Raw genomic sequence first — 14,550 nt, forward strand, 5'->3', positions numbered from 1 at the left:
ATGTGTGTAGCATATTGCTTCACCATAGAGTTGCTGATTTCAGCAAGACTGTTGTCCTTGTTTTCATGTTGACTTAAAATAAGGGTATTTTTCATCTTTGTTTACAAAGCACGTTTCTCCAGAAAACCTCTCTGAAGCAGGAATTTGTTTCTGCAGCAGTGTGTTGGCAAGTAGACTTTTGCAGTGTTTCTGTGGTAAGTGCTTTTGTCTATGATAGCGTTTTGGGATCCCAGCATCAATGTGGCTGGCTCAGGCTCTGATTGGAGAATTTATATTTAGTTGCTGGTTTCTTATAATAGTTTTCAGATGGGGATGTTAAAGAATGCATACCCTTGAGCTGCTGTAATCCCTGAAAGAGCATGAGGGAGTGTAAAAGGAGAGGGAAAAAAGCACAAAACATTGATATGTTTGGGTAGAAGCAGTTTGGAAAAAGCAGCAGCTGCTTACAGCAATGGAATGCTGAAATTTCTTTTTAAGAAATGAGGTAGCCAGGAAAATCAAAATGCTCGTAAAATCAATGTCTCTGTCATTTGCATTTTGCATCCAGATGGGAGCTTAAGAAAAGAAAGCTGAGGAGAAGTCATTCCTTAATTTCAAAAGTTGTGATCTGGCAGTTTACAATAGTACCAAACTGAGATCAACTAGTCGATAGCACCTCGTGGTAACTCCTGCATTCTGCAGTGCTAGTGCACTTCCAATGCAAATCAGAAACCAGTGCCATATATGCTTCACCTTTTGAGTGCTTGAGTTCACTTAAAAATGAAGACATACCAGATTTGCTTTGAGACTGGGATTAAATCACATATAAGGTTTTTCTTAGAGTTTTTTGCTTCTAAGAAGAAAACTGACTTGAAGTTTTGGGTTGACTTTTGTCATGGTTTTGTAGTGTAATGTAAACTTGCTTGTAATTTAGAGTAAATTTTTATGCAAACTTTTAAATTTATTAGTTATGATGGTATTATTTCTCCAAAATATTAATGAAATCATCCCAGTTTTCTTGCTAAGCTTCTCAGAACATCTCTGCTTCATCCAGCACTGGCAGGTGGTACCTGCAGGCACCAGACTTTGAGCTCTTCAACCACAATGAACCTTCCTTGGCTGCTGAGGCAAGAACCTGGCCACGCAACACAAAGGATCAGATCCCAGTGCCAGCAGCATGTGGGCAGGATCTCTTCAAAGCTGGTGGCTTGAGAGCAGGAGGAGTAAATATTCTTTTTCGTGATGTATAGTAAAAGCAGGGTGCTGCTACCACTGTGGTAACATATTGCATCTCTTTGCAGTTCTGGACAGTATAATTTTTGGGGGAAAAAAAATTGAAAGCGTACTGTAGTCTGCTTGGCTTGAGCTCATATTCTTCATGTGGCTACACAGCAGTTTTCATTCTTTAGTGGCAGCAAATCATAGGAAGCCAGAGTTGGATGCAACCCATAAGGGTCACTAGTTAACCTCCAGCTCTGGAGCAAGATCATCTCAAGGGTCTACAATAATCAAGATTCAATATCTGTTCTTGTACTGAGAAAACAAACAAAATGTGCAGTGCTAACCTGTTTTATTTCTTGCTTAATTCAAGTCCCTGCGTTATGCACAGACCAGGAAGAACATTTTGTTTCCCTTCTCTTTATAGCAGTTTTTTCCTTCTTGGGAGACATGTTGTTTTTCCTCCCTATTTTCTCATCTTTGAGGTGGATAATCTTCATATTGGTGCCCCCTGGACTCCATCTAATCCTACTTGTGCCTTCACCTAGGGTCAGGTGTGATACTCCAGTTGAGGTCTGATAAATGCTTCAAACTATTTTATATCTGACAGAATTAACATAGTTGTACAGCTCACTCATTCCCTTTTAGCAGCAGTATGACACTATCGATTTCTTCAGCCTGTAATCCCTTGTAACATTGTTACAAGGTTTGTAACAACTTGTTGCTTCAGCCTTTGTGTTCTGATCAGTCCCTCTATACGGATAGTTCAATAAACTTGCCTCCTACACCTAGAAATAAATCAATTTGCCTTCTTTTTAGGCTGCCTTTTTTTAAGGGCAACACCAAAAGCAGGACCAGGTTGAAACTGCAGTTTGATAAACATAGCATCTTTAATTATTTGGACTGTTAAAGTTGTGACATCGTACTTGGGCTGGAGTTCTGTGGGACTTATTTCCTGGTTAGGTAGTAAATACTGAATTGATACTTTTGGCTAGCATGTAGTTTTCCTTCTAGGCCATAGTTATTTTAAGATTAATTTATAAATATGCTTTCTAATATGCTTTATTACTTGGGTAGATGCAGATTTGCTCACAGCAGATGATCAGTGATTATCTGCAGTACTTTTTGCTCTGTGTGGTAGGTCTGATCCAGGTGTTCAGGCTCACAGCTGTCAGGGAATGGTGGGCTGAACAGGAAAGGATGCAGAGCAACCTCATGGCTGGCAGCACGAGCTGTGATCCATGCAGGGCAGCCTGCCCATGACTGGGCTGCTGGGGGTGTTTTTCTCTGCAGTTTTGATTGACTTCCGAGCTGTCTGGCTCTTACTTTCTGTGAGGAGAAGCTGTCTTTAACTCCAAGTGGTGTTTCCTTTTCCACGTGTGTAGATTCCAATTTGATATTAAATTGGAGGAAAAAAAGAAGTGAGGGTAGTGATGAATTCCTGAGTGGTAGCCATAGCAGGGGCTCATGAGAATGAGGGAATTTATCTGAAGCAGCTTTCAGACCGATTAGAAGAAAAGCAGCTCACCAATGAAACGGTTTTCTACGAGATTTATTCTTGCTAAAGCAGGGTGTGGTTACAGTACTTTGTACTAAGAAAAAAAAGCCGTTCTCTGCGATTTTGTGCTGCTTATTCTCAGTGGGATTGGAGATGCTGAGGGGGGTGTGCTGGGACTGCTTTACACCTCCAGCCTCTCGCTGGGCTGTGGGCAGCTTCCTCTGGCTTCCTGCTAATTGGCTCCACTGGCGGTTTCTCATTGTTCCTTGCTGATGACTCAGAGAAACAGGAAAGAGATCCCCTGATTAGCAAAAAGCTTAGCCACCAAACAGGTGCCTGCATTCTGCTCTAGCAAAGGACAAACCTCCTCAGTCTGGATTTCTTCTTAAGATTCTTATCTGCGAGTATGAGGCTCAAGAGGAATGGCTCGTACACGCTGATCGGGTAAGAAAGAGCCTGCATCCTCTTTCAAATCTTCATCATTAAAACTGCACAAATACGGAAGCCTTGATTTTTCCTTCTAACAATAGGATTTGTGAAATAACAACCAAGCATTCTGCTTCAAAAATAAGAGAGTCACTGCAAGTGAAATGTGCAGCTTATTTAGCTTGTGTTCTTTAGTGTTTTATTAAATGTGCTGCTGAGGTGTCTGTGTTTGGTGGGGGAGGGCTGGAGCTGCCTGTGTGTGAAAATGAGGTGCATCTCATCTCACAGAGGAAAGGAGCTCCTGCTCAGTAGAACCACTAAAACATTAGGAGCTGTGTGGTTCCTGAAGAGATGAGTGGTAATTATTTTAAGTGTTTGTCAGCCATTAGCCCAAGCTTTTGGTACAAACAAGGGTGACACTCATTAAATGTGATGCTCCCTTGATAGTGCATTGATGCAGGTGCATTGATTTTTAGCTGACTAGATTTAAAGTTTAGTTTTGAGCGCTTAAAATCACTCTGAGATAACCTTATATGAGCTTTGTTTCTTAAAACTTCTCTCTGATTGCCGTTTAATCAGTAACGGAGAATGTACCATTCTTGTAAAGAGCATAACTAGTTATTTCTTGTGTAAATAAACTGTTTTGTAAGAATTGAAACCAGAGATTCTTAAGGTCTTATATAATTGCACTTGATTTTAGTTATGCAGATGCTTTGTATGTCTTGAGATGATGTAGGCTTTATTCTTCATCACAGCATGCCAGAGCTGAAGAGGACTTGCACTTCCACATCGCTAAGTTAACTGTTTGGTAGTGCCTGGCGGTGACTTGGCAAATGAAGAAAGTTGTTAGTCCTGGAGTGTCATTTTCCTCTGCTGCTTTAAACCATCTGTAATGAGTGAGCACGGTGATAAATGCTCTGTGGTGCAATGGGCTTAGTGCTTCATCCTCAAGAAGCCGCGGTGTATTCCAGAGCCCAGCATGGAGGTCAGCACACAAGTACCTGGTGCCCCGAAACTCACAATCTGTTGCATTGTTGTTTGACAGCCCCTACACAAGAGAGAGGGATAGGTGTGCAAGTGGATGAGATTAGAATTGTTTGTTAGTGATGGTTAGCTAGTCTGCACTGATTTTGTCTGCACTAACCTTGCAGAAGGCCACTTAGGTTGGCAAAGCAGTAGTCCTTTATATGCTTAAACACTACCTGACTGCATGCAGACCTAACTAAAAGTTACTATCCTGCAGGGTTTGGTTTTAATCTCTTAAGATGAGCCTGTCCCTCTCAGTAGGACTGAGTCTGGAGAAGATAGAGGTTAAGAATATATTGCTGTTAATGTTTTTTTATTATTATTTTGTCTTGCCGTGGGTTTTTGACCCTCTGAGAGATCATCTGAATTTAGAGAATCGGTTAAGAAATGTTTCTGAAAAGCAAAATTTAGTTGATAATATTTATGTGAAAGGGTTTTCTTTAGGTTTTAGTTGTGCATGGGAAGCAGTCTTTAATTGATTTGAGGCTTATTAAAAATGAATGCATGCATGGTATAAAACTGACTGGAATTAAATTGTGCAGGATCACCCTCTGTATCTGTTTTGCACCTTGTTCTAACTTGCAGGATGCTGCATAATTGTTTTAAGGAATTTCACTTGTGGCCCAGTGCATACCTGGCATTATGTTTTATGGCAATCATATAACTGGAAGTGTTGTATGAGAGCGAGTAAAAACCAGTAGCACCCAAAGGTTTGCATGAAAAAGAAGCTTCAACTGTGAGTTTGTGGGATGCTCCAGTATTATCTGATTCTAACATGCTGATGTGCTCTGCTCTATTAAACAGCAGATGCTGAGGAATGAATTTCTCTAATTAAAGAAATTCCTTTTATGTTTATCTCTTGCCTAGATAGCTTAATAATGCAAGGCAGTGCAAAAAGAAGTTCAAATATGTTTTCCTGTTCAGCCTCAACTTTTGGCATGTCAGCAGAAAGGCTTGTTTTGATCTTTAGGGTTTTTGTTTGGGACAGCATGTTCCTCTTGCCAGGTGGAGCAGCACCCTGTCGCACAGGTCACACCAGGCGATGGGAGCTCAGTGGTTTGGAATGCTGCAGGACAAATGCAAGCTAGTGCTGCAGTAGTAGTACTATGTTGTTGTAGTAGGATTACTGGTCACAGTATAGCACATGAGGGCTGGCAGGTTCTGTTACTGAAAGAAGAAAAAAAACAGGTATTTGGTATAGCCAAATGAGAGTAATTTAGAGTAATCAACATGGTCAGAGATGAATTTCCAATGCAGATTGTGAATCAGACAAGGTAATTTTAAATTATGTGTTTAATAATGTTAAATATTAAAAGTTGTGTGTTTTGTTCTACTCTGTCAAATGTAACCAGATTAGAGTTTTTCCTAGTTTCTGGGAAATATGGTGCTGATATTTTGGATGAGGCAACCAAATGGGTGTGTGATTGGAGAATCTCAGTTCCTGAGGTAAAAGGGTTGTGTGAAAATTTGTGCATCTTTTGCAGTAAAGCTGTTCATTTCAAATAGTTGTGCGTTCTGAAATCTGGTAGAGAGGAAAGCTGGAGCTGTTGGAGAGGGTCCAGAGGAGGGCCACAAAGATGATCAGAGGGCTGAAACACCTCCCCTGTGAAGACAGGATGAGGGAGCTGAGCTTGGTCAGCCTGGAGAAGGGAATAGTGTGAGAAGACCTCATTGCAGCATTCAAGTATTTAAAATGGGATCATAAAAAGGAGGGGAATCAACTCTTTACAGTGATAAGACAAGGGGGGGGGGGGGGGGGGGGGGGGTCGTTTTAAGCTCAAGGAAGGTTTAGATTTTAAGTTGAAGAAGGTTTGGATTAGAAGTTAGGGGGAAGTTATTCACAGAGGTGCTGGAACGATCTGCCTAGAGAGGCTGTGGATGTCCTGTCCCTGGAGGTGTTCAAAAGGCCAGGATGGATAGTTCCAGATCTGGAGTTTGGTGGCCCTTCCTAAGGGGGGTGGGTTGGAACTTGATGATCTCTGTGATCCCTTCCAACTCAAGCCATTCTATGAAAGCATAAAATGCTGTGTTTGCAGCCAGCTTCAGTGCCAGCAGTGCTGAGAACTACTTGCTCAAATTTCTGGGAAAGTTTGCATCCAGCTTGTAGTATCAGGATCTAACTGAGAAGTTACATAGCCTGGCATCTCCCTCCCCCTGCACAGTGCTGTCTTGGCTCCTTCTGAAAGTACTCTGAGTCTTGCTTCCAAAAAAATCAGGATGGGAACAGAACCATGGAGATAATGCATTTATCTCAGGACTATGTCTTCTTGAAGATGATTATCTATACAATCAATGTCAGAAATAACTGGTGCCTTGATACGAATTTGAATTGGACAGGGAAAAAATATTTAGGAATGTTGTACTCATTAACGGTGTTCAGCTGACTAATAAAATATTGTTGGCCCCAAGATCTGTTTCCTCTGCTCTGAACCACTGATGTAAACTAATGATTCTTGATTCTGAGCCAACTACTGAAATTGAAAAAGAATTTATTTTTCTTGAATGCTCCCTTCTCGTACTGACGCAAAACAAGCCTGGGAGGGAAAAAAAATCATCTTGTATTTCTTTTGCCCAAATAAGTAGAAATAAGGACATAATAAGTATACTTCAGAAGACTTTTTTTTGTTAAGCATCATTGCAACTGCAGGAAAAATAGTGTTAAAGGATGTGACAAGCAGTTCGTGAAAGCCTGTTAAAATAGCTCATCTGACAAACAGAAGTAGTAGGAACATCCAAATATCTTATCTGAAGAGAAGCAGCTGTTTGAGTTGTTTTACAATCCTCCCAAATTACCACTGTTCTTACACTTAAAAAAGGGAATATGTGAGGGTGGTAATACACACTGTTATCCTTGGAAAGCGCAGCAAACACTTTGTCAGCATAAGGCCAAAAATGTGGATTAACCACTTCAGATTTTGTTGAATCAGGAATTCATTTTTGGTGAGTCTTCTTTAAAATGCTGCGTGGTGTCAAAAAAGGTGAGCTGAGACATCACGCCAACACTGCTGCCTTAAGGGGATCCTGCTGTGTTCTTGATCAGCCATGACTCGTGTTCCAGTCACTGCAGTGTTTGCTCTTCTGCTTGCTGAAGGCAGGAGCGATTCTCCTTGCATTGCGATACCAAGTCAGTGGCACACATCACTGCCTTCAGGAATTGGGCTGCTTTTACAAGCATTGTGGGTACTGCATTTGTAAGTTGGGCTCTACTCCTCTGGCTGTTCTGGTAGCATTTGTCCTGAAATGTAAGATTTATCACCTCCTATGTTTTCCTTGAGATTTTATTTATTTATTTATTTTTTGCACATACAAGCAGGCAAAAGTAATCAAACCGCGTTTATTTTCATTAATGTATGCATAAAGATTTAAACTTTAGGCCTTATATGGTGAAAGTAATATAAGCTCTATGTTTTTAAGTAGATTTCATTAGAACTTGCGTTGTGAATCATTGTTGTTATATTAATAGAGCTGTTCCCAAATATGGATTTGGAACTGAGCCTACTTTATGGTGAATGCTGCAGATGACCGAGGAAACTATACATTGACATAAAATACAACACAGTCTTAAGGTAACCTCTTAATCAACCAATTGTCTGGATTGGTGAAGCATATGTAGTATAGGCAGGTATTGTAATGTAGTTCTGAAATGGAAATGTTTCATGTCAGATACTATAGTGGGAACAATTGTTGGTTTTATGTGGAAAAACTGTTTAAGGTAGAACAATGTCAAGCTACAGTATGGCAAGATACTAATTTTAATAATCATGGAATCAGAATGGTTTGGGTTGGAAGGGACTTTTTTAGGTTATCTAGTTCCAACCCCCTGCTACAGACAGGGACACTTCCTCTAGACCAGGTTGCTCACAGCCCAGCCCAGCCTGACCTTGAACACCTCCAGGAAGGGGGCATTCATAGCCTCTCTGGGCAGCCTGTTCCAGTGTCTCACAGTACTTTACTCTTGCAGTAAAGAATTTCTTCCTAATATCTATATCTATCTATTCCCCTTGACCATGTTGCTACATGTCCTTACAAAAAGTCCCTCCCCACATTTCCTGTAGGCCCCCTTCAAGTTCTGGAAGGCCACTATAAGGTCCCCCCGGTGCTTTTCCTTCTCCAAGCTGAAGAGCTCCAGCTCTCTCAGCCTGTATCCATAGGGGAGGTGCCCCAGCCCTCTGATCATCTTCATGGCCCTCCTCTGGATCTGTTCCAACAGCTCCATGTCCTTCTTGTGTTGAGGGTCCCAGAACTGAATGAGGTACTTCAGGTGGTGCCTCTGAAGAATCATCTCTCTTGAGCAGGGAGTAGAATCATCTCCCTTGAAGTGAACTGTCCTCATCAATTAATTGCCTGCTGGTAGAAATATTTAAATCTTTTAACAACCTGTAGACATGTATATTCATTTCCTTAGCTTATCTGTGTGTAACTAAGTTTAGTTCAGAGTACAGAACGTGCTCTCCCAGCTCTCATATGTGTATATTCTCCAACTTCTTTTTCCCAGTAGTGAATATACGAATTGGAAATGCCTCACCTTTTGATATAAAACAATGTTGTGGCACAAATTCAAGGAAGCTGTCATCTTTGTTTTTATACAGAATCTCGAAGTCGTGATAAATGTTCATGTTAGGATTTGAGTGTTACAAAGGGGTTGTGACATTAACAACCTTGGGCCAGTACAGGATCAACAAAATACATAATTGACACTTAACCTTTAAAAAAAAAAAAAAAGGAATTGGCAAATGTTTTTCTGACATCTCTTAATGAAAGTAAACAGCCTTGTTGAATCATAGAACCTTTTGGTTGAAAGGAACCCTTAAAGTCTGTCTGATCCAACTCCTCTGCGGCGAGCAGGGACACCTACACTAGATCCAGTGCTCAAAGCCACATCCAGCCTAATCTTGGGTGTCTCTCCAGGGACAGGGCATCCACCACCTCTCTGGGTAACCTGTGCCAGTGCTTCACCACCCTTATTGTAAAAAAACTTCTTCCTTATATCCAGTCTAAACTTCCTTTCTTTTAATTGGTAACAATCTCCCTGTATCCTGTTACAACAGACCCTGCTGAAGAGAATCGTAGGAAGGCTTGGGCTGAAAGGGACCTCAGGGGTCACCAAGTCCAACCCCCTGCTGCATGCAGGGCCACCAACCTCCTTGTCTAATACTAGACCGGGCTGCCCAGGGCCCTATCCAACCTGGCCTTCAACACCTCCAGGGATGGGGCACCCACAACTTCTCTGGGCAGCCTGTGCCAGCACCTCATCACTCCCAGTGAAAAACTTCTCCCCAATATCAAACCTAAATTCTTCCTCAACGTAAAAACCACTTCCCCTTGTGCTGTCATTATCTACCTTTGGAAAGAGTTGAGAGTCTGTCTCCTTTCTTCTAACAGCCCTCTGCCCCTTTAGATACTGAAACATGACTGCTTTTCCCTGCAGAGTTCTCCCCAGAGCATTCTCTTCTCCAGGCTGCAGAGCCCCATCTCTCTCAGCCTGTCCTCTTAGGAGAGGAGTTCCATCCAAGAACATATAGCATGGTCAGAGCTTATAATGAAGGCAGTATGTACTTGCATCAAGAAATGTCCACTGAAAGTAGCCATATAATGTATCTATTCTACACCAGAACTATTAACTTATTTTGTACCCTGTTAATAATAATAAGGGTGTGTAAATTAACTCCAAACTTTTATACTAGTTACTGTGTGTTTCAGGTCCAATAGTTTGAGCACAAAGGAAGTTTATTTCTGCTTTTTTTTTTTTTTTTTTCCAAGGAGCTCTAACTAGTAGAGCTTTTAGCTTGGATGTGAATGTGAGATTGCAATGAACAAATGTATTTCATGTAGTGGTTTTTAATAGCTTTTTCAGTGAATTCAAACTTTGCACTACAGTATAATGGGAGCTTGTTTCTCTCCTTTAAATGCTGTCAAACCGTACCGACAATAATGATGATGTAAGTTGAGGTTTCTTTACTCCATAGCTATATTAAGGAGGTTTTTTTAAAGTATGGTCTGCTCCAAAGCCAAGGAAGAGGACTAAAGCAAATCTTGGTAATCACTTTTTTTTTTTTTTTTTTAAATCTTTCAGTCCCAAAGCTGTGTCCTGCCAACTATACTGGATGAAACATCATTCATCTCACTTTACTGCTAGCTCAGCTAAAGGAAAATGTGGATTCTTTATGATGTGTGGGAGAGAGCAGCAGCAGTGCTAAGGGATGCTAAAGATGAAGCATATGCATTGGCAGGAGAGATCGTAATGCTGAATGTTAGGTAGCTGACAGCATCACACTGTCATTGCATGTGTCAGTTTTTATTGGCTTGGAGCTTTATTTCATTTCATGCTAGTCATAAAGCTGCATTACTCCAAAAAGATGAGCTCATTCTTTTTGAAGACAAGTCTTTCCTAGTCAGTTTTAATTATAAGTGTGTATTCTTGATACAGTAATGTCGGAGTTTTCTGAGGGGACCTGAGTATTTTTATCATCACTTGATTTTTGTGGAGCTTGTTGGGGGATTTTTGTAGTGATTGGTACTTAGCACCTTTAAAGAGAAACTGCCACATTTTAATATTTGTATTGAGGTTAAGTGCTTTTTTCTATACTGCGCTCAGTATTCTCACTGTATTAACGCTGTACTTAAGATGATTTAAGAAACAAATCTTTCAGCTCCAAAAATCAAAACAAAGCAGCTGTCTGACCTCAATGAACAAAAAGTGAAGCAACCGCTCAGCAACTGAAAGAAATAAGGTGGTTTTTTATTTTGTTTTGTTTTTGCAGGTTCATTTCATCTTTTGTCTAACGTTAATTGATTTCTCGGTGGTTGGAATATGCTTTTTGAGAGAAACTGGCTCTCATGCATGCTAAGCAGATTGGTGCTTTCTGTGAAGGTAGATAACTTATTGAACTTAATGTGCGATGCAGGTAGCTGAGGAGAGAGGGCTCCATGGGAGGCCAGCTGGAGGTAAGAGCTGTATCGTAGCTTGCACAGCTCAAGAAACATCAAGATCTCTGGAGGTACCAAGCACAAGCTGTGCAACTTTGCTTTTATGTTAACTAAGTTGCCAAGGGAGCATTTCTTTTATTGGTGCTGATTGTAGTGATCACTCATTTTATGAAGGGCCTTTCTCTTTGTATTCTAGAATGTGGTTTTAAAAAACACTATTTGCCAGGCCCAGAGAGTGGTGATAAATAAAGTCACATCCAGCTGGTGACTGGTCACAAGTGGTTCTCCTCAGGAGTCAGTGCTGGAGCCTATCCTGTTCAGTGTCTTTATTGGTGACCTGGATGAAGGCACTGAGTGCACCCTCAGTAAGTTTGCAGATAACATCAAGGTGCTGAGGAAATGTTGATCTGCCTGAGGGTAGGAAAGCCCTACAGAACGATCTGGACAGGCTGGATAACTGGGCTGAGGCCAATTAGATGAAGTTCAACAAGTTCAAGTGTTGGGTCCTGAGCTTTGGTCACAACAACCCCAGGCAATACCATGGACTTTGTGCAGAATGGCTGGAAGAGAGGAAACCGTCTTGAAGGTATTGGTTGATGCTCAGCTGAACATGAGCCAGCAGTGTGCCCAGGTGGCCAAAAGACCAAAGGCATCCTGGCTTGTATCAGAAGTAGCATTGCCAGCAGCAGGAGAAAGGTGGTAAAATCATCCTTCTGTATTTAGCACTGGTGAGGCTGCACCTTGAGTACTGTGTTTGGTTTTGAGCCTGGCATTGCAAGAAAAGCACTGAGGCCCTGGAGTGTGTCCAGAGAAGGACAGTGAAGCTGGTGAGAGGTATGGAGCACAGGCCTTATGAGGAGCAGCTGAGGGAGCTGGGATTGTTCAGTCTGGAGAAGAGGAGGCTCAGGGCTGACCTATTCCTCTCTACAACAACCTTAAAAGAGGTTGTGGCAAGGTGGAAGTCAGCCTGTTCTCCCATGTAACTAGCAATTGGACTAGAATAAGTGGCCAGGAGAGGTTCAGGTTGGATGTTAGGAAATGTTTCTTCTTGAGAGAGTGGTGAGACACTGGAATGGGCTGTCTGGGGAGGTGGTGATTAGTTTTTGATACATGCATGATCCTGCAATACATGTGATTGGCAGGAACATATTTCCCTCAGACATTCCAGAAACTTCAAGTTACAGTTTTTAAGTGATCTTAGAAAATTCACATGATCTTCGGTCCTGATGGTTTCCCCCTGCTAAAGACAATACTGCTGAAGTGGAGGTGTAGAACTTCTCATGTGTTTTTGGGAGCGATATTCTGCACTTGAAGTGACGTGGTCCCATTTCTAAGACAGGGATAAGATGTCCAGCCACTTCATCAGAAGTAGAAGAGCTAAGTAACTTGTGCAGTTATAACTAACTTGTGCATATTTCCTTCCTTTCATTGCCTTTTTGTAAAGGTGAATAAAGTCTATACAAGAGTCTAACCTGACAGCTCTGGTGAAAATAAGTGATTTGGTGCATTTATAGCTAAGTCTGTGTGAAATACAAATATGTTTGAAAAATAACAGCACTGGGGTGGGTAAACACCGGTGAGCCTGGCCATGCTGTTGCTTACCTTACAATAATTACTGCTCTGCATTTGAAGAACAAACGTCAATGTTGCCAAACTCCACCTTTTTCCTGCCCTGTCTGCATGTGGGAGAGCCTTTATAAGAATTTATTTCCTGTTTCCCAGACGAGGGAGGGCAAAAAAATGTTTTTCCTCCTTGTTCTGAAAAACAAAAGCCAGGCGGTGATTGCATACCCACATCAGCTGCTGCTGGGGCAGCCTGAAAGCGAGTGTGCAAACAGCTGAAGGCTGCAGCCAGTTCCTGACTTCAGCCTTTGCCAAAGTGATACACAGTCTGTCTCATGGGGACTCACCCTGTGAGTTTTCTGTGAGAGAAACTGTACAAAAGGTGATTAAAAAGGAGCTAAACGTGTCTTTTTATTATGACACTTTGACACAGTCTCTGAAACACAGAAAAAATTATAAATACCTTCCCACTGTTTTTCTTTTTGCAGAACATCATCCTGTGTTTGCAGTTTTAAGGATTGTTTTGGTCAGATATTGTTAAGCTTTGAAGATGTGAGTGTTGCGAGGCACAGAGGAGATAGTTGTGGGGAGGAGCACAGCATGTCGTAGCCTTTTCTAAGTGCAGGGTAATCAATTTGTAACAGCAATAAAACCTGTAAGAGGGGACAGGAGCAGAATGACTTTTCTTTTGACTTGGAGGGTTGGCTGTGTTGTCTTTATTCTTTCCTTGTAAAGAAAACTGCTGTCTTTGGGAGGATTTTGTAGGCATGAAAGCAATACTGAGGAACAGTAGCATTGCAATGCTCAGGTGTGTTTCTGCTTATAAAGTACTGTATCACTGGCTGTTAGAGGTAGTGATGAATTAGTGACAGCTCTCCTAAATGTTGCTCGAAGATTAAAAGTACCTTTAGTCTATTCTCCTGTAAGCATGTGTTGAAACACAGTAGTGTAATTTCAACATAGGTCTATTTGTATCAGGGGATTTAAAGTTTATAAACAGATTGTTTCTTTATGAGTATATTTTGTATCACCCTTAGGACAGTAATTCTCTGTTCATCCAAAATAGATACAAGCTTCCAACCTGCCAAGTGTCAGACAGAAAGAAAATCTAGCCTGAGCCTTGTTATCACTTGTGAGTGCTCTTTCATTTGCTGACTTGAAGCAGGGGTGATGCTTCTCATCAGAAAACTGCAATGTGGGGAGCAGATCAGTGCTAGCTGGTCTGCTGTGCTTCCCCAGCTGTTCTGGTGTCAGAGTGTGCTGAGCAGCTTCTCTTGGATTGCCTTCTTCAGTTCCAGTTTCCTGTTACTCCAAGTACTTTCCTGTGTTTGGGAACAGTTTTGACTACCTTCTACATTGGCATTTAATGTAGTATCCTTGCAGCATGGAACGATGGATGTCAAGAAGCTATGTGTAATTTTTCTCTCTTTAGTCTTATCAGTCTCATTTCTGGGAACTGACATAGCGATGCATGTTGAGAATTGTCTTTTGTCTGCAAGCACATGTGAACCTATTAGCATAAGCATGCAGTTGGGCGCTATAGCTGCAAACCTCCACTGATAGGGGACTGACACTGGGCTGTTTCTCTGACATAGCCAGTGACAGCCCACAGTGAGCTGCTTCACGTTGTTAAACTAGCAGGAAATCAATGGTATGAAGATGTATCCAGTTGATGTGAGCAGTTAAATGGGAAGCAGTTTTCCTCTATCAAAAGACACTTCACTGAGTTCTAGAAGATCCTAATGAGCATTTTGCTTTGACAGACTACTGAAGTACACCTGAAATAGATCACTGACCTTTCTTTATTGACCACGTAAGGACTATTTAAATATTAGTTTACCTTTTTAGAGATTTGCATTTAGAAGTTTTATAACATGTCTGAATGTCAGCCTAGATTGGTTTCTCAGTGTCCA

The 14,550-nt window shown here is 41.4% G+C and overlaps 1 protein-coding gene across 9 annotated transcripts in view; it reads left to right on the plus strand.

Moving 5' to 3' along the window:
• MOB2 (MOB kinase activator 2) overlaps positions 1-14,550 on the plus strand; it is a 112,200-nt gene that overhangs the window by 49,883 nt on the left and 47,767 nt on the right. Inside the window, exon 1 of one of the 9 annotated variants that reach the window (XM_015863836.3) lies at positions 2,511-3,139. The exons of the other annotated variants lie outside the window; for them this stretch is intronic. Within the exon in view, the coding sequence (XP_015719322.1) occupies positions 3,102-3,139 (38 nt within the window). The 5' untranslated portion in view covers positions 2,511-3,101. Of the gene's footprint in view, positions 1-2,510; positions 3,140-14,550 lie in introns of those variants that run through there. 9 annotated transcript variants of the gene reach the window in all.

This window comes from Coturnix japonica, chromosome 5, assembly GCF_054131305.1.
Source record: "Coturnix japonica strain WE chromosome 5, WE-NBRP24, whole genome shotgun sequence".
NCBI classification, from domain to species: Eukaryota; Metazoa; Chordata; class Aves; order Galliformes; family Phasianidae; genus Coturnix; species Coturnix japonica.